Raw genomic sequence first — 26,565 nt, forward strand, 5'->3', positions numbered from 1 at the left:
TGTTGAACAGCTTTGAGGCTTGCAAAGCACGTAAGTCAAAAACTGAAAAAAAAGAATGATCAAACAATACTTCATGGTGGGAAATTAAAAATAAAACATTAATGGCAACAGCTTGAAACATGCTCCAAGTGAGTGAATGCAATGATATAAAACGACTTTGAAAAATAGTTACAACTATTAAAATGTTGGTCAAATATGAAGCCGGGAGAGGTGTTCTATGAGGTAATCTGTAGTGAAAGTCAGCACACTCTGGGAAAGGGAGAGCTCAGTAGTAAGTGCCTGCACCTGAAACACGAGTGGATACAAAAGCTGCGCGTGGCCTCGGCGGTCATCTCCGTCGCACTGGTCGTTGAGCCCGTCGCGGGAAGTAACCCATTACCTCCAGACACCGTGTGACCTCCGGGTCACCACAGTTGTCTTCCGCAGTTTCTCTTCCCTTGGTGCCCATTTCTTGAACTGCGCACTGTCTGTCCGGGCCGAGACTCAGCCAAAGCCCGTGTATTCGTAGCTGGCGTGCTAATCACTACACCACGGCGTTTATAAATAGTTTTGAAAGGTCAGGTAACCAAGATAGATATGACATCTGGTGAGCTGCCATCCTGGTGAGGATATGTCTTATTTGCGTAGGAAGTGAGGATGAGTTAATATTCTTCATTTTATCTATTTATTTATAGTGATTGCTGTTTTAGTGTACACGAGGCAGTAACAAACACCCACGAAACATATAAGGTTCATGGCGTAGCAAACGCGACCTTCTTGATCCAGGCGAGGTAGGGCGGGTGGCGCAGGTTGGCGTACAGGCCAGGGTAGTCTTTGTGGCCACAGCCGTAGCCCCGTGATATAATGCCCGCCAACACATAGTGTCCACGAGCATCCTCCGTCACCAGAGGCCCGCCAGAGTCACCCTGATGGAGGAAAACACAAGGGTGAGTCATTGCTAAGTCAAAGGAGCGGCCCAGCGCAGCTCATCACCTTCTGCAAACCTACGCGCCAGAATACAATCAATCAATCAGTCAGTCAATATTGGCATACGCTATGAAGGTCGTTGCCTCGCCTTGACCTCGGTCCAGTCAAAGGAGTACCTGGCAAGCGTCCCGGCCTCCAGCGAGATCTCCGGCACACAGGGTCTCTTGCCCGATGCCTCGAGGCCAGGTGGATGGGTAGTGTGGCAGGTTGGAGTAGCTTCGGTCACACTGCCCCGGCGAGAACACCGTCACCTCCACCTCCTGGAGGACAGAGCTAGGCTTCCCACCTGAAAAATGGAGCCTAGAATAATGAGACCATCTTTTGGCTATCCGTTTGCAGCTAAGTTGTGGCGGAGCCAAAACACTGTTGACGAAAAGACTGCTACTGACCAAACTGTGTGTCGCCCCAGCCTGTCAGCGTCGCCCGGTGGTTCAGGAGATCTTTGTCGCTCTCCTTCCCCCAGGGCAGGCAGACAGGACTGATGTGATCCTGAAGCCGAGAGAAAACCGCTAAAAATGTCTACCTTCTCTACTGGGTGCTCAAGATGGTTGATATTCTGATGATTACATTCTCCCAAACATTCTACGTCAAAGGTAAATAGCAATTACTAGGAAGACTGACCTTCAGGGCGACCCTGGATGCTAGTCTGAGGAGTGCAAGGTCATGGTAGGCCTCGGGGCGGTTGTGGTCTAGGTAGAGCACCGTTTCGGCCACAGAAAAGTCTTTGTGATTCGCATCGTCAAAATCATCGTTGTAGTCATGCTCACCAAGACGCACCACATCAGCATTGCTACAGAGTTTTATTGTATTAAATATATAATATATTATAGATAGATAGATACATATAGATAGGAAGGCCATTCAGTATGGACAAGATAGTAAAGTGTTCATTTTTCTGTTATAATAAGTAATGTTCATAACAGCACTGTTGTAAAGCTTATGAACCATCACTCACTTGCTAAAGAAGCAGTGAAGAGCTGTGAGGACCCATCGGTCGTTTATCAACACCCCGCCGCAGAACCACCTGATTCTGTGAGCGTCCCTCTGCCCAATCAAGGCCTACAGGAGCAACAACAAGGCATTGAGACACGGTACCAAATGTTTAGTTGTTTGCAACATGTGATTCATGCTTGTATAACTTTTACCCGTGTTCGTAACGCTCCGACAACATACCATCCAGGGCCAGGCATGCCGGAGAACCGGCCTACCGCCTATTCCACCTTCAAATCTCCGTGGTGGTGGTGTTGGTGTCACCGGGGGCGCTGGTTGAGCCAATAAATCCCTGTTACTTCTTTTTGACACTCCAGTAATGTTTGGGCGAGCGATTGTAGTTTCTTGAACCTTGGGTAAAGTAGGATCAGGAACTGCTTCTGGGCGCAGTATGAGCACATCCCCTGTTCCTGGCCCACCCGGCAGGATAGCAGCATTCTCTAATGCGTTTATTCCACATTCTGAAAAAAAAGTAGGTTTTTACTACTGATAAAAATTTGCAATTATATACTGTGTTGAACATGAAAGCATCCGCTTCAATACCTGTGCCTGCTGAGACCTGTAGACCTGCGGGTGGTGGAACACTTACCGAATGGGACGCTGGGCGGGGCGATGTCTGTGGAAGGCTGCGGCCCACCACCTGCAACGGCGAGGAGTTGTGTTGGCATAAGAGCATAAGAACGTAAGGAGTCTGCAAGAGGCCGGTTGGCCTCTACAAGGCAGCTCCTGCACTCTCAATCCCACTTTACCTCACTATCCATGACTTTATCTAACCTCTTCTTGAATGTATCTATGGTATACACACACACACACACACACACATATACACATATAATTTTCGTTCTACAGTAAACAGCTCTAGGGCAAAAAATAAATTAATAAGAGCCTTCTAACCGTTGCTCCAAGTAAAGAGAGTAATGTAAAGTGGCCAAAAGGGAGGTCAGTTTCGGGTGTTCGTAGCCTGCCTCACACTTACCCAAGTTTGGTTCACAGCAGACGAGGAACTTGGAGTCCTTTATGCCGCACTTGGGCGGGTCACCGAGGCCTGGCGAGTGTTGGCAGGCCTGGGAACACGTGCCTGAGCCGCCCTTGTTTGTGCGGCAAGTGTCACCCTCGGCGTGGTCCAGCTGGCCGGGGAATATAGTGTCCGCGGCCTCTGAGAAGGAAGAGATTAAGCGCAAGTCTTGAATTGTGATGATGAATGATAAACGCAATCGTAGAACATGGTGTGGGGTGGTGCTGTGGTGGTGGTGGTGGTGATGTAATGGTGGTAGAACATGGAGTGAGGTGGTGCTGTGGTGGTGGTGGTGGTTCTGATGTAAGGTTGGTGGTGATGTAACGATGTTGGTGATGTCGAGAAGTACTCACCCTCGCTTATCTTCCGCTGACCACCCGCTTCTTGCACGCCCGGCAAGTGTTCACGTTGATTGACTTGTTAAGCGATTCTGGCTACATTCGGTTAGGTAACGTGCACACTAAAATATATGTTCTGCTTTCCAAGGCCTATTTGCTGATGATGAAAGGTTCGTGTATCAGGCCAAGGTTAAGGACGCTCATCCCATCACTCTGCATGTTTTATTCTCATATTTTCCTTGCCGTTCAGCGTTACCACGTCTTCGTGCTGCTGTTGTGACGTTCGTATCATGCCAAGGTTACTTATTCCACCATTCTACTTCTATAGGTGTTTCATTTTCATCTGTTCCCTTCCGAAAAGCAAATATAATGTGCAGGATGTTTCAGTGGACGAGAGGACCGTAATCAAGGAGTCGAGAGAGGCACACACTGTTAAAACACACCTGCATCCATAGTACATACCTGTGTGGACTGCGAGCACCTGGGCCGCAAGGTACAGCCACAACACACCATGCCACCCCATCACGCCGCGCCGCTGTCCGACCGTTGACTTGCTCGCCGCGCCGCTTTCTCCAAGCCTACTTTTCGGTCCGTGTGTGTAAAGTCACCGGGGAAATCCCTCAAACCGTGATTCCTGCTTCCTGTTATTCCTGTAGAGAGGAGCACCAAGATAATATTGCTACACGTGCTGTATTAGGTGAGCTTGAGTAGCTTGTTTTTGATGATTTTTTCAAGTTCATCGTGGTATATGTAATGTTGACACGTATAATTTTATTCCTGATATGAGTCGACAGTTCAATCATTCCAATCTTAAATTAACATAATTCTGTATATAAAAGATAGCATTCCACAATATCTTCAACAAATCTGCTCTACTGATAAAATATATATTAGATACCACGTCTTACCGTTGTGTCCCAAACCTGTAATCCGGGATGCCGTGTCCGAAACGCGCCACTTCTCTTTGACCTCAGAATGTCTTGCCGGCCTCAGACACAATGGGAAAACCTTGAAATTCTGAGTGAGAGAGAGAGAGAGAGAGAGAGAGAGAGAGAGAGAGAGAGAGAGAGAGAGAGAGAGAGAGAGAGAGAGCTAGATAGCTAGCTAGCTAGGGCCGGTAGGCAGCTCTCACTAACACGCCATCCACACCCGAGCAGACGTGGGCGTGGCGCGGGATGAGGCCACTTCCCACACTATCTGGCTGTGGGACAGAGCTGACTGGCCCTCCCTTAAAAGAGACCTGCAGCAAACAGACTGGCACACCCTTCTGTCTGGGCGAGCAGAGCCCATGGCGAAGGCCTTTACTGAACGTCTCAAAGCTCTCCAACGAGAGCACATTCCACTCCGCCCGTACACCTCCACGCCCACCGCTCCGCCCTGGTTGGGTTACCGCCTTGCTGCAGAAAGAAAATATTCTGCGTGGCTCCGCTACAAAGGAGCCCAACCCGCAACAAAGCCCTGCATCGAGCAGCGTGCAACAATATGGTGGCCACCAGTAAATGGGCGAAACGGAGGTGGAAAGAGACCTCCGCGCCAAGCTGTGTGGGCCAGGGGTGGGCAGCAAGACCTGGTGGACCCTTGTTAAGGAAAAGCAAGGCAGCAGCCACCAAGAAACAATCCCTCCCCTCACCAAGCAGGTGACCAGCACCAGCAGCAGGGAGAAGGCAGAGCTCCTGGCTGACCTTTTCTCTGCCAAGATGTCCGTCGCCGACCCCACCAGACCTCCACCACAACTGCCACAGGAATGCAACCAGACCCTGACAGAGGTTGCGGTATACCGGGAGCAAGTGGAGCGCCTTCTAAGAGCGGTGGACGTCAGGAAGGCCACTGGTCCTGACAACGTTAGCCCACATGTGCTGCGTCACTGCTCCAGTGAGCTGGCAGGACCCCTCTCGGAGGTGTTCGGGGCCTGTGTCCGGGAGAACACCTGGCCCTCTATATGGAAGGAGGCTCGCGTGATGCCGGTTCACAAAAAGCGGGCCAGATCTGACCCTGCCAACTACAGGCCTATCTCCCTCCTGTCTGTAGTTGGAAAAATCTTCGAGAGAATAGTGGTGGAGGCCATCACCCGCCACCTCGAGAACAACGCCCTCATCACTGACCAGCAGTTTGGGTTCAGATCTGGCCGCTCCACTTCAGATCTCCTGCTGCTCCTCTCCAGGGATTGGCAGGACTCACTAAACACCGGCCTGGACACCATTGTCGTCGCTCTAGACATCGCGGGTGCTTTTGACCGGGTGTGGCACGCGGGCTTGCTGGAGAAGCTTCGTGCCAAAGGCATCCAAGGACACCTGCTGATGCTGATGAGCGACTACCTTCAAGGAAGAAGCCTCCACGTCGTCGTCGGCGGCCAGCAGTCCAAGGACCTCCCAGTGGGTGCCTCAGTCCCTCAAGGATCTGTGCTGGGACCTGTCCTCTGGAATCTGTACATCGACGACCTTCTCAGGAGTCTGCCAGCAGTCTCTGCATACGCTGACGACTGCACGCTCTCCCTACCCTCGCCAAGAAAGCCAGCAAGCGGTTGCTGAGGTCAACCAGCAACTACGCTTGATACGGGAGTGGGGGGAGCGCTGGCAGGTGAACTTTGCTCCTGAGAAGACTCAGGCGATGGTGATCTCTCGGTCCCCGGCAGCCACACAAGCTGTCGAAGGAAGGGTGATGTTTGGCTCCGTCACCTTCCGCTCCAGGATTACGTCAGGATCCTCAGGTGGACTTGGACCGAGAGCTGCGCGTCGACCGCCACCTGAAACACGTCGCCCACCAAGCCTCCCTACGTGTCTCTGCCCTTCGTAGAGTGGCTAATTTCCTCGACAAGCGAGGAATTATGCTCCTCTACAAGGCCCAGGTAAGATCCTACCTGGAGTACGGAGCTCTGACCTGGATGTCCAGCGCTGCCACACCTGCAGAGACTGGACAAGGTGGAGCGACAGGTGCAGCGACTGTTACAGGAGAACAACCCCAGCCGCCCCTCAGGATATTATACATCTAGACACTCTGGAGCACCGCCGGGACGTCGCTGCGCTGGTGATGTTCCACAAGGCCCAGGTACAAGGAGTACCACACCTGGCGAGAATGAGGCTCCCCCCGCGAGAGGCTGTGAGAGATACGAGAACGGTACTCTCCAGCCACGAGCAGGTCGGGGTGCCGAGGTCACGCGCCAGCCAGCACCAACGGACCTTCACCTCCAGGGTGTCCCGCCTGTGGAACACATTCACTGCAGCAGGGCCAACAGTGAGGGAAATGTCCACCCAGCAGGTAAAATTGGCTGCTCACAGGTGGCGAAGAACATGCCCCACACCACTAGTGATGCTAAATACACAGTGAACAAGTGTAAAGGGCTTTTGAAATAATGCACGAGAAAAAGTGACATTTTAAGCCCTAAAAAGTGCACAGAGAAACATATGCTACTCGAACGATCGCATAAATTGTCGTCGGCGAAATACAAATCTGTTGTGTAACTATAGAATCGTCAGTTTAAAAAAAAAAAAAAGAGAGAGAGAGAGAGAGAGAGAGAATGTGCGTATTGATGAAAATAAAGCAAAAGACCACACCTGTTAAAAGGTTATTGATGGCATATATTAGTATTTTCATGTTCACTCCTACGCTAAACCCACCACGGAGCAACAGTACAGCGGGGTGGGTGAGTGCACTACGCTCCTCACCCGGATAGGCCTGCTCCTGCTTGGAGTGACTTCGACTCAAACCAGCGATTGCTTCATAAAGCTAAAACGAATCTTGTTACCATCTTAGTCTGTGGACGCCTACTCCGGCTGTATGGGCACGTGGTACACTTCCCGTACGCCGATCCTGCTCAAGGGTTGTTTCTGTACGAGGCAGCCCTGAGTCGAGTAGACCAGGGGGACGCCCACGTAACTCATAGCTGGGGCAAGTTGACCGATCCTGCTATGAGTTGCTTTTGATGGGAAGGGTAACTACGTGGGGGTTTGCTCGTAAGGACCCTCGCAGGTGCAGGCGGCGAGTGAGTGGAGCAACATCCTCCCTGGGGTTACCCCAGGGAGGATGTTGCGGACGTATAGGGGGCCGGGGGGGGGGGGGGGGGGGGGGCCGGCCCCGGGCGTGCGGTTTGGGGGGGCGCCAAAATTGGATACCGGAATCTAGCTGCGCCTGTCCATCATTTTCCTCTGCTTGAGGCACTGCAAGCACGCAAACCTTCAAGCCCCGTATGGAAATGTAGAGAAAGTGAAGGTAATTTTGCTATATTGTTGGCATTTTTCATGATACAGACAATCTAATTCCTGTTACCACTACTGTAGGACAGTATGGATTAGGTTATTTAATACCTTAAAATATGGTGGTGTATGCTATGCAGTGCTGTAACATATATATATATATATATATATATATATATATATATATATATATATATATATATATATATATATATATATATATATATATATATATATATATATATATATATATATATATATATATATATATATATATATATATATATATATATATATATATATATATATATATATATATATATATATATATATATATATATATATATATATATATATATATATATATATATATATATATATATATATATATATATATATATATATATATATATATATATATATATATATATATATATATATATATATATATATATATATATATATATATATATATATATATATATATATATATATATATATATATATATATATATATATATATATATATATATATATATATATATATATATATATTCACACATAATACTTCATTATAAATACTTTGAGAAAGTTAGCAGACATTGATACCATCCTGAAACACACTCAGCTATGCTCGCGAAGTTGAGTGTGTTCGGGGATGGGTATAGTTTCTGTAGAGTCCACACACGTTGGTGGCTAGGTGGGTCCACACACGTTGGTGGCTAGGGGGGTCCACACACGTTGGTGGCTAGGTGGGTCCACACACGTTGGTGGCTAGGTGGGTCCACACACGTTGGTGGCTAGGTGGGTCCACACACGTTGGTGGCTAGGTGGGTCCACACACGTTGGTGGCTAGGGGGGTCCACACACGTTGGTGGCTAAGGGGGTCCACACGTTGGTGGCTAGGGGTCCACACACGTTGGTGGCTAGGGGGGTCCACACACGTTGGTGGCTAGGGGGGTCCACACACGTTGGTGGCTAGGGGGGTCCACACACGTTGGTGGCTAGGGGGGTCCACACACGTTGGTGGCTAGGGGGGTCCACACACGCTGGTGGCTAGGGGGGTCCACACACGCTGGTGGCTAGGGGGGTCCACACACGCTGGTGGCTAGGGGGGTCCACACACGCTGGCGGCTACGTTGGGTCCACACACGCTGGTGGCTAGGGGGGTCCACACACGTTGGTGACTAGGGGGGGTCCACACACGCTGGTGGCTAGGGGGGTCCACACACGCTGGTGGCTAGGGGGTCCACACACGTTGTTGGCCAGGGGGGTCCACACACGCTGATGGCTAGGGGTATCCACACACGTTGTTGGCTAGGGGAGTCCACACACGTTGGTGGCTAGGGGGGTCCACACACGTTGGTGGCTAGGGGGGTCCACACACGTTGGTGGGAAAATCGCCCTTTTTTTTTTTTGGATGCTGACCATATACTTTCGAATTTCGACCTGAGAATCACACAAAATTGGAGGGCGGATCAACCAACGACATAAAATCAGAGCTACAACGGGACACTGTGGGCGAGAAATGGCCATTTTCGGCTCTTTTCGACCATTTTCCGCCATTCCGACACACACGCTAATATTCCAACGTACAATTTTGTATCCAGGCACAAAATTAGACGGCGGATCGAATTACGGCACCAAATCAGAGTTTCAACCGGACGTTTCCGCGACGAATGGTCATGTTCGGCTGTTTTCGAGCATTTTGGGACTTTCTGACTGCATGCGCTGATATTTTGACTTGAATTTTCGTACCCGGACACACAATTGAACGACGGGTCGATCTGCGGCATCAAATCAGAGTTTCAACCAACAGTTTTTGCGAAAATCGACAATTTTTTGCCATCTTGAATTGGGCAAAAGGGGAGTTTGGGGATGGTCGGTCCCCACATCTAAAACGCCCTTCAAAGCGTCATTTTTCCCTCGCGCGAACACTCGGCCAACTCCTCCCCCGCCTTCACTTAATCACATCTCACGCCGCCATCAATGCACCAACCTCATCAGCTGAGCGGCCAATAGCGCCTGAGGACTTCCTGGAGGTAGGTGTGTGGTCAATTTCAATCTAAGCATAGCAGTATGTCGTAAATCTTGATGGCGCTGTTCCTAGAAAGTATATACCGTGTACCTACTTTTTCGCTCTGCGCTCATCCTCACTGTCTTTGAGGTCGTTCGTGTTCCACTAGGGAGCGCCAGTGGTCAGTATACTGCCCGGGGCGCCAAATTTTAAAGATCCGCACTGCTGGGACATCCTCCCCGTTTGTTTGTTAGATAATGTGGTCCCGCGTATTTCCTAGGTCCATTTTTTTTTTGGGGGGGGGTCCCAGCGCACCTCTACGCAGCGCTCTTGTTGGTACTTGTGTCGCGCCTTGCCTTGTCACTCGTCGCTGCAACAGTAATCACTCATCACGGTTTCTTATTCGTCTTTGTCAACCGCGGCTCGCTGGACTTCCCATCCACTAAGTTCCCAGGGGCCGGAGTCACTAAAGATTTTAGAATTTCGTAAGGCCCTAAAGAGTTCTTAAGGCCACCTTATGCTATTCATTAAACACTAAACACCAAACTTAGGAACTTCTTAGCGAGCCCGTTTTCTTCGTAACTTTAAGGTGGCTTGAGACACCGCGTAATCGATCGTACCCCGACCTAAGGCAGATTTTCTCCACAACACGACACTGATGAAGAGGACGAAGACCCGCTGCTAAAACAATACAGGCACAATGCACCACAGTGCTGTCCAAACATTACTGGCGTCAATCATAAATAAAACCATTCACTGAATATGTGGTGATTGTGAACCCCTTCACTATTGAATCAAATATCCTGCTGGAAGCACTCGTGAAAGTATATATGGAGGGCTTGTGATGCTCTCCGGAGATTCACCAGGGGGGAATATATGCACTCATACATGCTCAGTGAGTAAATTAGTCTTAATTTGTAATTTGTAATACCTTGGACACTAGCACAACCAGGGATGGGCCGGGCACCACCCCCAAAATTTCTCTTGGTTAGTTATTCTGCCCTCCAATCCCCCTGATTATATTTCTGGCTGCGCCCCTGCCATTGACATTGCTTAGCAGATTTAAGTGACCTATTTCAGAAACACAGACTACATTTCTAGGCAAACTATCATGCTTTTTTATGTGGAAATGGTTATCACCAAGAAACAGCTTTGGAAGTATTAGGGATGATTTGGTGAGTCTCATACCGTGGGTGATAGTTTACTCTCCTTTGCTACGATAGGTTACTAGCCTCAGCGGCAATAGGTTACGATTATAGCAGTGATAGGTTACCATCCACAAGGTTAAACTGGATTTCTGTTAGTTTGTAAAGAGATTGGGGAGTGAAGGCGGCCGGACGATATATGCTGCAGTGTTTGTTATAGTGAATTCAGGGGTAAATTTGCTGTTGCACTTTCATAGCTAAATCCTGGTGTAAAACAGAACCACATGAAAAGAATATGTCATACCAGAAGATAAGTATTAATCATCTCAAATAGACTGCTCCTGCTAGGCAGCTACCCATACTTTGCAACATGCATTATATGTTTGTTGGATATTTGGGTAATTGTTTAGTAACGCCATGGCTCATTCTTGTCTCAATGATATTTACTGTATTACAGTATTACATTTATTTACTTGGCTAGTTTTACTGGGTGTTATAAGTGATGTGTCTAGTAAATGTAGGGTGAGGTTGGAGGCATACGCATAGCTGTGTGTGGCCTCGGTGTTCATCTCCGTCACATACATAGGAATACATAGGAAGAACAGACACCAGAAGACCTATCGGTCTATGGCGTGGGTGTCTGTTTACTACCGCTACTACTAGTAATCTACGTGTGGTAGGACAGGACAGAATAGATGAAAGCTCCTCCCCACCCACCTTTCCCTCCGGCAACGTGCCGGCAGGAAATAGTTAGAAGAGAACACCATGTACCTTTAAGGAAGAAAGGGACATGGAAATTTTACAGTAAAGAGAGAAATAAGAGGAAATTACTACCCTTAACTTACACTACTGGTAACCTAAGCTGTGGGGGAAAATGACCATTACATAAGAACATAAGAACACAGAAATACAGGGAGACTGGAAGAGGACGAGTGGCCTACACAGGGCAGCCCCAGAATCCCCACTAATACCCACGATGGGTGAGGTGTAGTTTCAGGGACACAGGTGGAGGCTTGATCCTCGTTTTACCGGCTGTACTATGCACGCACCAGTAACCTGTCACCTTACTGCACCCACACCTCACTCCAATTGTCATGCGGACATTAACTGTTGCTTTACTCTATTGTTGACTTTCGCTGCTTGCAATCTAGGTTGTGGGGGAAAATTATATGAATATAGGTTGAGGTCTTGCTGCAATCTGTCTGAAAACATGCGAAAAAGGGTCAGTATAATCTTATATCCCTGAAGTACTTATCCAAAGAAGACTTAAAGCTATTGATACTCTGTGCGCTAACTACTGACGGTGGGAGTCTATTCCAGTGATCGACGACTCTGTTATTGAAAAAACTTCTGCGCACCAATATGTTACATCGATTTCCCTTTAACTTCATACCGTTGCTGCGTGTTCTTGTGTTGGTGTCTCTCTGGAATAGACTATCTGGGTTAATGTTGTCGAATCCATTCAGGATTTTTAACACTTCAATTAATTCCCCTCTTATCCTTCGCTTTTTTAGGGAAAACATATCTAAACGCTTTAAACGCTCGTCATATGGCAAGTTTCGGAGAGCTGGAATTTGTTTGGTTGCTCGTCGCTGTATCTTTTCTAGCAAAACTTGATCTTTGATATAGTTCGGTGACCAGAACTGATGGGCGTATTCTAGGTGTGGTCTTACAAATGCTAAATATAATCTCTTCATAAGTTCGGGTGATTTATGATCAAAGTTTCTTGAGATTAGTCCTAACATCATATTGGCTTTTTTTACTCGCTGCAGAACATTGATCACTCATTTTAAGAGTGTTACTGATAATGACACCAAGATCTTTTTTTTTGTTTTACTTCGCTGAGCTCATGTCCTTGAATCTGATATTTAAAGTTAGGATTTTTTTCACCTATGTGCATTACTTTACATTTATCTACGTTAAAACTCATTTGCCATTTTTCGTTCCAGTCGGCAAGTCTTATTAAGTCTGATTGAATGCTCTCGCAAATTTGACTGTTCATTACCGTACCTCCTAATTTGGTGTCGTCGGCGAATTTGGCTACTTTTGATAGGATATCAGTTTTTTAAGTCGTTCACGTAAATTATGAATAGTGTTGGCCCCAGGACCGAACCTTGGGGCATGCCACTGGTGACGGGTTGCCAATCCGATGCTTCACCATTAAGAACTACACGTTGTTCTCTGTCGCTGAGCCAGTCATGAATCCACGCACATAGATGGTCGTTAATACCGTGGGAACGCAGTTTTGAAATATGCCTAACATGAGGAACTTTATCAAACGCTTTCTGAAAATCTAGGTAAATTACGTCATATGGGCTTCGGGCGTCCCAACATGTATAAACATCGTTGAAAAAGGTTAATAGGTTGGTAAGGCAAGACCTATTACTAAGAAATCCATGCTGACTATCAGTTATCAATTCGTTTGTTTCAAGGAAAGTGATCATTTTATCCCTGATTATTTTTTCGAATAGTTTAATTAGGACAGACGTAAGGCTGATAGGACGATAATTACCGGGGTGTTTTTTGTCTCCTTTTTTAAAGATCGAGGTAATATTGGCCTTTTTCCACTCGAGAGGCACACTGACCTGTGCTAATGACTTGTTGAATATTAATGTTATGGGTAACCTATTGCTGGTAATTAGGAACCTAGCAACACCCGTTAAGATTTGATTCATCACCCGTTTCTATTACCACTCATAGTTTAATAGCAACTATATATGAGAAAAAGTATGTTATGCTTTTTGGTTGAGTCAAAATATCATTATATATTGATGTACATTTCATGCAAAAAGGTTCAGTAAAAAATACATAATTACTTAATTTTATCCTTATAGCACAGCATTAAAACTAGAAAATAGAATCTCTTTCCTCCATAAAAATAAAAATAAACTTTCTCACCTTGAAATTCAAGTTATTTTTTGTTATTAACAAGAAAATAGTTTTTTTTTCTTCTCAAATACACACTTTTCAAGTATGTAATCTAACCTTACTAGAGCACTGACTTATGTTGCTGGCAAAGGTTGAGAACGTAATGAGAGAGTGAGCAGTAATTAAATATATTAGTAAATATTTAAGATATATAGCGTACTGGCAATAAAACAAATTAAATCATCAGGCAAATTGGTGTATAGGTGTGTTTCGTTAGAGTTCGGTGGGGTTCTTCAAAGGCAATGGCACTGCCCACTGTCAAAACTCATTACGCTGTACCTAGAAAATTTCCACAACGACTCTGCTGTTTCTAAAGAAATTGCTGAAAATCAAGCTGTTTCTCAAGTCATAAGAGACTTGAGAGAAGTCTTGGGCTTCCCAGGACGTGACACACACACACACACACACACACACACACACACACACACACACACACACACACACACACACACACACACACACACACACACACGGGGAGGCGGTGGCTGAGTGATTAGCGTGACGGCCCCGCGTTCAGGAGCTCCAGGAGGGACGCGGGTTCGAATCCTGGCCGCCGCACAGCTGAGATTTTTCAGTCACCGCTGAGTGGCTTAAGACTACCCACATGCTGGCCTGAAGACCACCCATCAACCTGGCCTCTAGATAACTTCTCCAAAGAGAGGCTCAAAGATGAGTTCCGGGGGCAGCATGAGCCAACACAAGATGGCGCCACTATAAACACTCGCCTGCGCCAGAACGGGCTGGGCCGACCATCAGGCCCTACCGGGAAGAAGCCCTGGGCCGACCATCAGGCCCCACCGGGAAGAAACCTACCGGCGCAATAGGCCGCGACGTAAAACACACACACACACACACACACACACACACACACACACACACACACACACACTCACACACTCACAATAAGATAGCGTGCCAAATAAGCTGCATAATGCCAAAAGTCAATAATTTACACACAAATGTTTCTTTCTTTTGTAGGACGTTTCCTTTTGTTCCATTCAGAAATGATAACAAGGTCAGAGGTCAAGCGTTCTGTAGCGTCCAGCCTTGAGTTCTGCCATTCCATAGGGCGGGTCCGGAGTTATAGAATAATGAATAATGCGGAGTAGAGTCATCGGCGTGGGAGTAGGCAGAATGGTTTGCTTTGGAAATGTCTTAATTAACAACAGAAAGAGTGTTAGACAGAACAGGGCCCTGCATAGCGCCACTGTTGATAAGTTTAAGGTAGAACAGAGTCAGTCATATACAGAAGCGATGTATCGACCTGAAAGAAAACTGGAGATAAGAAATTCAAAGAGGAGGATGAAAACCGCAAGAGGGTAGTTTAGAATGCCAAGATTTGTGAGAGATTAGAAATCGAAATTAACCTAAGAAGAGAAAGAAATTCCTCGGAGTCCTACAATGAACTTGCGTAGAAGAAATCCCAGGTTAGCATCTAGTATTCATGGGCTCCTTAGCCCAGACAACGAGTAAATCTTAACAATGAAGAATTTAACGAAAGTGTCACCAAACTTCCAAACAAAACTCCACAAGAAGAAGTAGAAAGCAAAAAGGAAACAACTACGAGCTCGCTTCATAAGCCAATTTAATATAGCACGTTGGAACATGAAATTCAATTCAAGGCCAAATATTTTTTTTGTTGTTGTTGTTTTTTTACGTCGTGCCCTATTGCGCCGGTAGGCTTTTTCCCGGTGGGGCCTGATGGTCGGCCCAGCCCGTTCTGGCGCAGGAGAGTGTTTATAGTGGCGCCATCTTGCATTGGCTCATGCTGCCCTCCCGGAGCTCATCTTTAATTCTAGAATCTAAAGTCCGGGTTGATAGGTGGTCTTCTGGACAGCAGAAGAGCTTACAAAAACATAAAAAAATCCAGAAGGATGTAAAAAGTTACACATGATGTAAGTTGACTAATTTTGTTCTATATAATGCCCTTCATATTAGTCGCAATATTGAGTATTGACTTTTATGACGTACATGTACAGTCGCGCTACAAAGTGTTGACACAATTTTCATAATCTTTCGGACACGGCTGGCGACATCTGGCAACTACCCTCGGGGAAACATTCGCTACCGACTTTCATAAAACTACTTAATTTTAAAGTCTAGTTTTGCACACACCTAATAAATATCAGTGATTCCATTAAATGCAATGAAACTTAACAGTGTACTCTATTTTGAATGTAGCGAAAAGAAATGTATTGAAAAGCTAGGCTATGTAGCCACATTCATTTGCAGAATCGCCGGGGCGGAGTAGAGGTCACTTCACTATTTATACCAACAAGTTATAAATAATATTATTTTGATCAGATGTATATAATTGACTCGACAGTGGTGAATGGAAGAAAGTGATAGGCAAGCAGTGCAGCGCCGACCAGGCATCGTCTCTACCCAAACAATAGGCTATTATTTTTATTATCGCGTCGTCTGTCGTGTGTTTCGACAATTATTTCGTGCAACCTTGAATTATATGTCTGGCCACTTGTCGATACTTCTCTTTGGATTCTACCGTTAATTAAAAATACACTTGATTTTTTTTTCTTCAGAATCTCGCTGATTTGACACACACAAGATTTATATAGTCATGCATGAATGTCGTTCCCGATGACGTCATCATCAAATGCGAGTTTATTATGTAGTATTTATTTCGTATTTTATCAAATGAAGTGCAGCTAATTATTTTTTCCTATTATTCTATAATATAGGGTTTATTACTACATTGAAAGAAAGAGTAATATATTTGTGCAGTTATATATATACTTAGTCTTAACACAGAACTCATTTGACTCCTTTAATGTCTTGAACGAAAACTGTATCAAAATGTTTCGGCAGAGCTGCTTAATATATCGTTATAAGGTAAAAACTTCCACTCTATTGAATTTATTTCCTTTCTCAGTATCATATTTTGTGTATCTATAACAAAATCACTCCTAAACATCCCTTCCCTTCGAATAATATTATGTATTATTTGAACGAAAGTCATTGCAAACTGTGTCAACACTTCGTAGCGCGACTGTACATATATAGAAGAAAAGTCAACTCACAACGTCCTTACACAATCTGTTGAACAGCTCTGAGACTTGCAGTGCTCGTAAGTTAAAAACTGCTTTTTTGGTTGTCCCAAAGAAGATTGATCATACACTACTTCCAGGGTGAAAAATTGCAAAACATAAATGGCAAATGCTTGGAACATACTCCAAGTGTGTGAATGCAAGGATATATAATGACAGAAAAATAGTTATAACGCATAAAAAGTTAGTCAAATATGAAGCCGGGAGAGGTGTTCTATGAGGTAATTTGTATTGAATGTCAGCAGACACTGGGAAAAGGAGAGCTCAGGAGTAAGTGCCTGCGCCTGAAACGCAAGAGTGGATACGAAAGTTTCGTTTTGTCAAAGTTGAGTCTATAAGCTAAAGCTGCGCGTGCCCTCGGTGGTCATCTCCCGTGGCACTGGTCGTTGAGCTGGTTGCGGGGAGTATTCCATCACCCTGGGACACCTTGTGACATCTGGGTGTACCACAGCTGCCTTCCACAGGTATCTCCAGGTGCCCATTTGTTGACCTGCCCGGAAAGGAGGATGGACAGCTGCGTGAACTGAGCACTGTTTGCCCGGCGTTTCAGTCCCTACACCGAGATTAGTAGGTTGAAGAAAAACAAATCGCCAGGCCCAGACGAAATATTCCCACGGGTACTGAAAAAATGCAAGGAGGCCCTTAGTGGCCCACTTTCCGTTATCTTTAAGATGTCGGTAAATTCTGGGTACGTGCCCAGCCAATGGAAAGTAGCTAATTTGACGCCGATTTTCAAAAAGAGAAACAAGTCAGCCACCTCAAATTATTGCCCAGTTAGCTTAACATCACTTGTAGGCAAGATGCTGGAGTCAATTATAGCTAGGAGCATTCGGGACCATCTAGAGAAGCATAGTTTAATTCATGACTCACAACATGGGTTTACGAAAGGTAGGTCTTGCCTTACTACTCTGTTGTCCTCTACACTAAAGTAATCGAGGCGGTTGACAGAGATAACAGCTATGACATACTATATCTAGATTTCGGCAAAGCGTTCGACAAAGTCCCTCACCGCCGGCTATTACTAAAATTTCAGGCTCACGACGTAGATGGGAATCTTGAACTAGATCAGGGTGTGGCTTAGTGGTACAAAGCAGAGAGTGGAAATCTGAATGGGGCAGTATTACGAGTGGAGTCCCACAGGGGTCGGTGCTGGGTCCGCTGCTTTTTATCATTTACATCAATGACTTGGACAAAGGAATTAGTAGTGATGTCAGTAAGTTCGCAGATGATACCAAGATCGGTAGAGTAATCCAATCAGACCAGGACGCTAACGCTCTCCAGGATGAGTTTGAAAGACTATATGATTGGGCGGGGAAGTGGCAGATGGAATTCAATGTCAGGAAGTGTAGTATTCTGAGTGTAGGTAGGAATAACCCCTCACATAATTACTCCTTTCTATCTTTCTATCTTCTATCGATATTTTCACGCCGAATGCTCTTCTGAACCTGCTAGCTGCATGCCTCCCCCCCCCCCCCATCCTGCGGCCTCGCCTCACACGACTTTCTGATCAAGCTCATCCCTATACAGGAAATCCCCGATATACGAAAGCTCGATGTACGAAAATTCGGATATACGAAAGTGAAAAATATAGGACAATTTTCGGTTCACGAAAGACATGCTTCGCATATACGAAAAGTACGACAGTTTCCGCGCCCACTGTTTCGTACCCGATGTCTATATCGGTCGCCGCGCGCCGTCAACAGCCTCACGCACACTCGCAGTGATTAGGCAGCAAGTGTCCATGTCCAGTCCCCTCCACTTCAACGCTCATCACTTAGCGTTGCCAGTTTGTGAACCCCTTGCTTCGACTCGAATCCGAAACACATCCCCGCCAGCGTGAGGTAACGTGAGTGTGATTGAGGGGGGGGGTGGTGGTTGTGTACTGTTTGGCACGTGTTTCGGGCACGAGAGTCGAAACTGGCCTTTCACAGCTTGGGAAGTAAACATTGGCAATGTTAAGTGATGAGTTGTAGTAACGAGTTAGAGGGGATTGTCCTAACATATGTAATGCATTTCTATAACAGTAAAGGAACAGGAAATGGTAATTGTTTTTAATTATTTATGAGCCTTGCGTTTCATTGTATTGTGAGTAGTAAATTGCTTTTAAGCATAGTTATATTTAACTTTTTTTTTTTTTTTTGATGGCGCTGGTCCCTAACCCCCCTATTTATTAACAATCCTATGGGGGAAATGGCTTCGATATACGAAAAATCGATAAACGAAAGGTTTTTTCAGTCCCTAACCCTTTCGTATATAGGGGATTTCCTGTACTGTCCAAACCCCTTATGCAAGAGTTAACCAGCATCTTCACTCTTTCATCCCTCACGTTGGTAAACTCTGGAACGATCTTCCCTCATCTGTATTTCCTCCTGCCTACGACTTGAACTCTTTCAAAAGGAGGGTATCAGGACACCTCTCCTCCCGATATTGATTTATCTTTTTGGCCACTCTATTTAGGAGCAGTAAGGCGGTGGCTGAATCGACAGAGTAACACCACCGCGTTCAGGAGGACGCGAGTTCAATCCCCGCCCGGTGCCACCAAGCTGGGATTTTTCAGCCGCCGCCGAGTGGCTTAAAACTACCCACATGCTGTCCAGAAGACCACCTATCAACCCGGACTCTAGATTCTAGGATTAAAGATGAGCTCCGGGAGGGCAGCATGAGCCAATGCAAGATGGCGCCACTATAAACACTCGCCTGCGCCAGAACGGGCTGGGCCGACCATCAGGACCCACCGGGAAGAAGCCTTGGGCCGACCATCAGGCCCCACCGGGAAAAAATGCCTACCGGCGCTATAGGCCGCGACGTAAAAAAAAAAAAAAAAAAAAAACAGGCTTTTTTTTTAATATATATATATATATATATATATATATATATATATATATATATATATATATATATATATATTTTTTTTTTTTACGCCCTTGCACTATCTCCTCTGCTTTAAAAAAAAATGACACTCCTCTAAACTGGTCTGAGTGTGAGAGGGACTTAAGGCGTTCTTTACACCTGGCAATTCCTGGTCGGCAATACAGCCGCGACGTGCTGCCGGCAGCATTTTTGGTCTGGGTCTGGGTCTGGGAGCTCTTCTCGCGGCAAGTTCTCTGCAGCTGAGCGTGTCCGTCTTGTATTGCCGACTGGCGGCTGGGTACAACATGTCGGCGCCAATAAAACAAGAAATGACAGATACAGACAACAAGATTTGGAGCCGGGAGGCCGAGGTGGCATTATTAGAAGTGAGGCAGCATAGAAACTTGTGGGACCCACATGATAAGCTGTATGAGAAGCTGAGTCTACGCAAAACAACTTTTGAGAGAGTGGCAGCAACATTGCGGGAAATGATTATCTCTTTGCGAGATATCGAAGAAGGTAAGGAACGATAATTTTCGTGTATTATATAATCACACTATGTAATGCCTGGGGGTTGGGATGGCATATTCCTCCCTTTTCTTTGTTGTTAAATGCAACAATGAACAATCAATCAATCAAGCAATACTACTTATGATAAAACTCGTTTACTTAAACTATTTCTACAATATTAGGTTAATGGACCAGACTCATTAATTGTGGTTTTAAGATATGGTAGTAGCCTTTTAGGGTGTCTAGGATGAATTCATGCCCTTGCATTTACTAACAGCTTACATCTTGATGCTCCCGGCGGCTCCTCCCACGTGTGAGCGTACTTGCTCCCGAGAGCACCCAGCCGGTCTAACCGCTAGATCGTCGCGGCTGTATTGCCGGCCAGGAATTGCAAGGTGTAAAGCCGCCTTTAGGAGTCTTAGTGAGCACTGACCCTCGTCCAAGGGGCCCAATGCATTCAGGTTAAGAATCGTGCAAACAAGGCATTGGGTTTCATCTCGAGGAGCGTAAGCATTAGGAGCGCTGAGGTCATCCTCAAAGTTTACTTAGCTCTAGCTAGACCTCACTTTGATTACGCGGTCCAGTTCAGGTCACCCTACTATACTAGAATGGATATCAAGATGTCAGAATCTGTACAGAAAAGGATGACAAAAATGATAAAAGGTGTGAGAAACTTGCCTTATGAGGAAAGACTTTAGCATTTAAATCTACACTATAGAAAGGTGAAGGTTGCTAGGATACTTTATCGAAGTCTATAAATGGATGAAGGGCTTTAATAAAGGGGATGTCAATAGGGATTTGGTAGTAAGAGAGCCAGGTAGGACACGTCGCAATGGTTTTAAGTTAGACAAATTCAGATTCGGTAAAGACATAGGCAGGAATTGGTTTACCAATAGAGTGGTGGATGAATGGAACAGATTTGGCAGTGATGTGGGTGCCAATACCATAGATACATTCAGGAAGAGGTTGGATAAATTCATGGATAGTGAGGTAAGGTAGGGCTTGGATTACAAAAGGTGCCTTGTATAGGCCAACCGGCCTCTTGCAGACTTCTTACATTTTTTATGTCCTAATGTTATTATTATTTTTTTTTTTTACATTCCCGCCTATAGCACCGGTAGGCTTTCTTCAGGGGCCAGATGGTCAGCCCAAGCCCGTTATGGTGCAGACAATTTTTATCGTGGCGCCAGTTATGCTTGGCTCATGCTGCCCCCCGGAACTCATTCTTGATACACTGGCCGGTTTCTTCTAGAGTCCGGGTTGATGGGTGATCTTCTGGACAGCATGTGGGTAGTCTTAGGCCACTCGGCGGTGACTGAAAAATTCCGTGATTCCATTCCATGGTAGCATGGGGATTCGAGCCGAAGTTGTCCATGGCGTGGTGAATGTGAGCTCAACACGCTAACCACTCAGCCACCGCCTACCCTGTTCTTAAAAATTATGTTTTGAAAGGTCAGGTAACCAAGATAGATATGACATCTGGTGAGCTGCAATCCTGGTGAGGATATGTCTTATTTGCGTAGGAAGTGAGGATGAGTTAATGTTCTTCATTTTATCTATTTATTTATAATGATTGCTGTTTTAGTGTACACGAGGCAGTAACAAACACCCACGAAACATTTCAGGCTCATGGCGTGGCAAACGCAACCTTCTTGATCCAGGCGAGGTAGGGCGGGTGCCGCAGGTTGGCGTACAGGCCAGGGTAGTCTTTGTGGCCACAGCCGTAGCCCCGTGATATAATGCCCGCCAACACAAAGTGTCCACGAGCATCCTCCGTCACCAGAGGCCCGCCAGAGTCACCCTGATGGAGGAAAACACAAGGGTGAGTCATTGCTAAGTCAAAGGAGCGGCCCATCGCAGCTCATCACCTTCTGCAAACCTACGCGCCAGAATACAATCAATCAATCAATCAGTCAATATTGGCATACGGTATGAGGGGCGTTGCCTCCCCTCGACGTCGGTCCAGTTAGAGGAGTACCTGGCAAGCGTCCCGGCCTCCAGCGAGATCTCCGGCACACAGGGTCTCTTTCCCGATGCCTCGAGGCCAGGTGGATGGGTAGTGTGGCAGGTTGGAGTAGCTTTGGTCACACTGCCCCGGCGAGAACACCGTCACTTTCACCTCCTGGAGGACAGAGCTAGGCTTCCCACCTGAAAAATGGAGCCTAGAATAATGAGGCCATCTTTTGGCTATCCGTTTGCAGCTAAGTTGTGGCGGAGCCAAAACACTGTTGACGAAAAGACTGCTACTGACCAAACTGTGTGTCGCCCCAGCCTGTCAGCGTCGCCCGGTGGTTCAGGAGATCTTTGTCGCTCTCCTTCCCCCAGGGCAGGCAGACAGGACTGATGTGATCCTGAAGTCGAGAGAAAACCGCTAAAAATGTCTCCCTTCTCTACTGGGTGCTCAGGATGGTTGATATTCTGATGATTACTTTCTCCCAAACATTCTACGTCAAAGGTAAATAGCAATTAATAGGAAGACTGACCTTCAGGGTGACCCTGGATGCTAGTCTGAGGAGTGCAAGGTCATGGTAGGCCTCGGGGCGGTTGTGGTTTGGGTAGAGCACCGTTTCGGCCACAGAAAAATCCTCTGGATTCGCATCGTCATAATCATCGTTGTAGTCATGCTCACCAAGACGCACCACATCAGCGTTGCTACAGAGGGTTTATGTATTACATTTTTAATAGATCATAGATACATATAGATAGGCAGGCCATTCAGTATGGACAAGATAGTGAAGTGTTAATTTTTTCTGTTATACTATGAAATGTTCATAACAGCACTGTTGTAAAGCTTATGAACCATCACTCACTTGCTAAAGAAGCAGTGAAGAGCTGTGAGGACCCATCGGTCGTTTATCAACACCCCGCCGCAGAACCACCTGATTCCGTGGGCGTCCCTCTGCCCAATCAAGGCCTACAGGAGCAACAACAAGGCATTGAGACACGGTACCAAATGTTTAGTTGTTTGCAACATGTGATTCATGCTTGTATAACTTTTACCCGTGTTCGTAACGCTCCGGCACATACCATCCAGGGCCAGGCATGACGGGGCACCGGCCTACCGCCTACTGCTCCTTGTTCCAGTCCCGGTGGTGCTGGTGGCGGTGGCCTCACCGGGGGTGTTGGTTGAGCCAATAAATCTCTGTTACTTCTTTTTGACACGCCAGTAATGTTGGGGCGAGCGATTGTCGTTTTTTGAACCTTGGGTAAAGTAGGATCAGGAACTGCTTCTGGGCGCAGTATGAGCACATCCCCTGTTCCTGGCCCACCCGGGAAGATGAAAGCATTCTCTAATGCGTTTATTCCACATTCTGAAGAAAAAAAATGTAGGTTTTTACTACTGAGAGCAATTTGCAAATTTATACTGTGTTGAACATGAATGCATCAGCTTCAATACCTGTGCCTGCTGAGACCTGTAGACCTGCGGGTGGTGGAACACTCACCGAATGGGACGCTGGGCGGGGCGATGTCTGTGAAAGGCTGCGGCCCACCACCTGCAACGGCGAGGAGTTGTGTTGGCAGTGTTACCAGTGTTACGCTGACTGTGGTGATGGATGACGAGACCCACCCCCCACCCCTCTCTCTCTCTCTCTCTCTCTCTCTCTCTCTCTCTCTCTCTCTCTCTCTGGCCGCGCTCACTCGCACGCACGCACGTACGCATGCACGCACACTCATTAAACAAAGTTACAAACACACACGCAGGCGCACACACACACACACACACACACACACACACACACACACACACACACACACACACACACACACACACACACACACACACATGCACACGCACACTGGTATTTATTATCTACCCAACCAAATTATTCCATCATTACAATACTATATGTTTAATCAAGTGAAAATTAATTCATATGAAATCGAGTCCTATTTAGTAACGCTGTTACCACGTTTATCGACAACTTCAAATCGGTAAATGACCTCCAAATCACTTTAAGAATATGAGATCCACAGCGTTCTGGTTTTACTAATCGAGGAGCATGAAGGTCGCTTGCCTCACACTTACGCAAGTTTGGTTCACAGCAGACGAGGAACTTGGAGTCCTTTATGCCGCACTTGGGTGGGTCACCGAGGCCAGGCGAGTGTTGGCAGGCCTGAGAACACGTGCCTGAACCGCCCGTGTTTGTTCGGCAAGTGTCACCCTCGACGTGATCCAGCTGGCCGGGGAATATAATGTCCGCGGCCTCTGAGAAATAAATGATTAACCGCAAGTCATGAGCTTTGATGAAGAATGATAAACACAATCGTATAACATGGAGTGAGGTGGTGCTGTGGTGGTGTTGGTGGTGATGCAATGATTGTGGTGACATAGCAGTTTTGTTGATTTTTTTTAAATAAAAAAATGGGATTTTTTTATTTAAATCACTTTTTTTTTTTAAATCGATTTTTTTCAATGAAAATAATTAAGTGACTGTATACCTCTATATTCTCTACATTAGTTTCAAACACTTGCTGGAGTATTCTTGTATCTTATTTCATCATGGCTGGTTGTTTGAGCCAGTACTATGACTGACCATCCACAGCCAGCCAGCCACTGGCCAGCACCACGCCATAACTAGTCTGTTGACAGTATAACCAGATTATGTCATGTTTTGGACATGTCCTGACTGAAATTGCACAAAGAAAGATGAATGCAGCCTTAAATGAAAGTATCAGAAAACTCTGTGGATGGATGATCCATGGGAAGTGATTCTTTGAAAAATAGGGGTATGTATTTCAACTTGATTTAAATCAAACAACCCTATGACATAGTAAAGGATATAGTGAGGCGGTGCTGAGGTGGTTGAGGTGGTGGTGATGTAACGGTGCTGGTGATGGCGAGGAATACGCACCCTCGCTAACCTTCCGCTGACCTGCCCGCCGGCGCCACTTCGTGAACGCCTGGCCGCTGTTATGTTGTTCTTCCTCTATTTCAGGTTTGACTAGAGGACACTAATCATATCCTCCCTCGGAAGGCGTGTGATGATTGACTTGTTAAACGATTCGAGTAAAAAGAAGGCTGTTATTTATGTTGTAAACTAAAGTATTTGTTCTGCTTTACGAGGTCTATTTGCTGTTGATAAAAGGTTCGTGTATCAGGCGAAGGTTAAGGACGCTCATCCCACTCTGCAGGTTTCTTTTTCATATTTTCCGCTCCGTTCTGCATTACTATGTTTTCTTGCTGCTGAGTGGCCAAGGACACTCATCCCTTCTCTCTAGAGGCGTTTCACTTTCGCCGAGTGGCCTCAGACTACCCACATGCTGTCCTGAAGGCCACCTATCAACCCGGACTCTAGAGGACCTGTTCAAATGAAATCAACAATGAGCTCCAGGGGGCAGCATGAGCCAAGAATGGATGCCGCCACCATAAACACTTGCCTGCGCCAAGATGGGCTCAGGCCGACCACCAGGCCTCTAAAAGAAAGCATACCGGCGCTATAGGCCAGGACGTAAAAAAAATGTTCCTTTCCGCAAAGTAAGCATAATGTGTAGGATGTTTCAGTGGACGAGAGGACAGGAATCAAGGAGTCGAGAGAGGCACACACTGTTCAAACACACCTGCATCCATAGTACATACCTGTGTGGGCTGCGAGCACCTGGGCCGCAAGGTACAGCCACAACACATCATGCCACCCCATCACGCCGCGCCGCTGCCTGACCGTCGACTGGCTCGCTGCTGTGTCCAGGCCTACTTTTTGGTCCGTGTGTGTAAAGCCAGCGGGGTAGCGCCTTAAACCGGTTTTTTGTTTTTTATCATCAACATGTGTTGCGTGGCGAACCCTGACCATGTACTACCACCGGATTGCTTGTGCCCGTGACTTCTACTGCCTGCCGTCCATGTGGAGAGGAGCACCAACACAACATTGATACTCATGCTGTACATACTAGACATGAGTAGCTTGTTTTTTTATAGTTTCGTCAAGGGAATCGTGGTATATATAATGTTGATTAGCGTATAATTCTATCTTTTATATGAGTGCATAGCTCAGTCATTCCAATCTTAAGCTGTCATAAATCTATAGCTAATAAAATCATTCCACAGTGAGAGTGAGAGTGAAGAGTGAGACGCATACAGACATAAAGACGTTTGTATGGTCCTAAAAAGATGTTAAGGTCACCTTGGGTATTCAATAAACACTAAACTTACGAACTTCTTAGCGCGCCCGTTTTCTTCGTAACTTTTAGGTTACTCGAGGCACTTCGTAAGCGATCGTAACCCCGACCTAAGGCAGATTTTCTCCACAACACGACACCGATGAAGAAGAGGACAAGAACAATACACCACAGTGCTGTCAAAACATTACTGGTGTCAACAGTAAGTAATACCATTCACTGAATCTTTGGTGATTGTGAACCCCTACACTATAAGATTAAATATCCTGCTGGAAGCACTCGTGAAAGTACATATGGAGGGCTTGTGATGCTCGCCGGAGATTCACCAAGGGGGCATACATAATTTATGGGCACTCATACATGCCGGGGAATAATTTAGTCTTAATTTGTAATTTGTAATACCTTAGACCATTAGCACAACAAGGGATGGGCCGGGC

General features: G+C 46.2%; 1 protein-coding gene across 4 annotated transcripts; it reads right to left on the reverse strand.

Annotated features, from left to right (window-relative positions):
• Window positions 1-649: 649 nt before the first annotated feature.
• LOC127001191 (venom protease-like) lies at window positions 650-25,690 on the reverse strand. Of its 4 annotated transcripts, none has more exons than XM_050865409.1 (9): window positions 25,593-25,690; window positions 24,042-24,221; window positions 23,458-23,508; window positions 2,140-2,417; window positions 1,922-2,025; window positions 1,588-1,756; window positions 1,356-1,455; window positions 1,083-1,252; window positions 650-905 (listed from the first exon to the last, which is right to left on the reverse strand). In XM_050865409.1, exons 1-9 carry the CDS (start codon window positions 25,651-25,653, stop codon window positions 732-734), a joined length of 1,287 nt encoding a protein of 428 aa, XP_050721366.1. In that variant the 5' UTR covers window positions 25,654-25,690; the 3' UTR covers window positions 650-731. The 4 variants fall into 4 exon arrangements, with proteins under 4 accessions (XP_050721366.1, XP_050721365.1, XP_050721364.1 ...); XM_050865408.1 differs by lacking the exon at window positions 23,458-23,508 and adding an exon at window positions 2,546-2,596 and having other exon boundaries at window positions 651-905; XM_050865407.1 differs by lacking the exons at window positions 23,458-23,508; window positions 24,042-24,221 and adding exons at window positions 2,546-2,596; window positions 2,933-3,112 and having other exon boundaries at window positions 653-905; window positions 25,593-25,662.
• Between the last annotated feature and the right edge of the window lie 875 nt (window positions 25,691-26,565).

The sequence above is a fragment of the Eriocheir sinensis genome, chromosome 20 (genome assembly GCF_024679095.1).
Source record: "Eriocheir sinensis breed Jianghai 21 chromosome 20, ASM2467909v1, whole genome shotgun sequence".
NCBI classification, from domain to species: Eukaryota; Metazoa; Arthropoda; class Malacostraca; order Decapoda; family Varunidae; genus Eriocheir; species Eriocheir sinensis.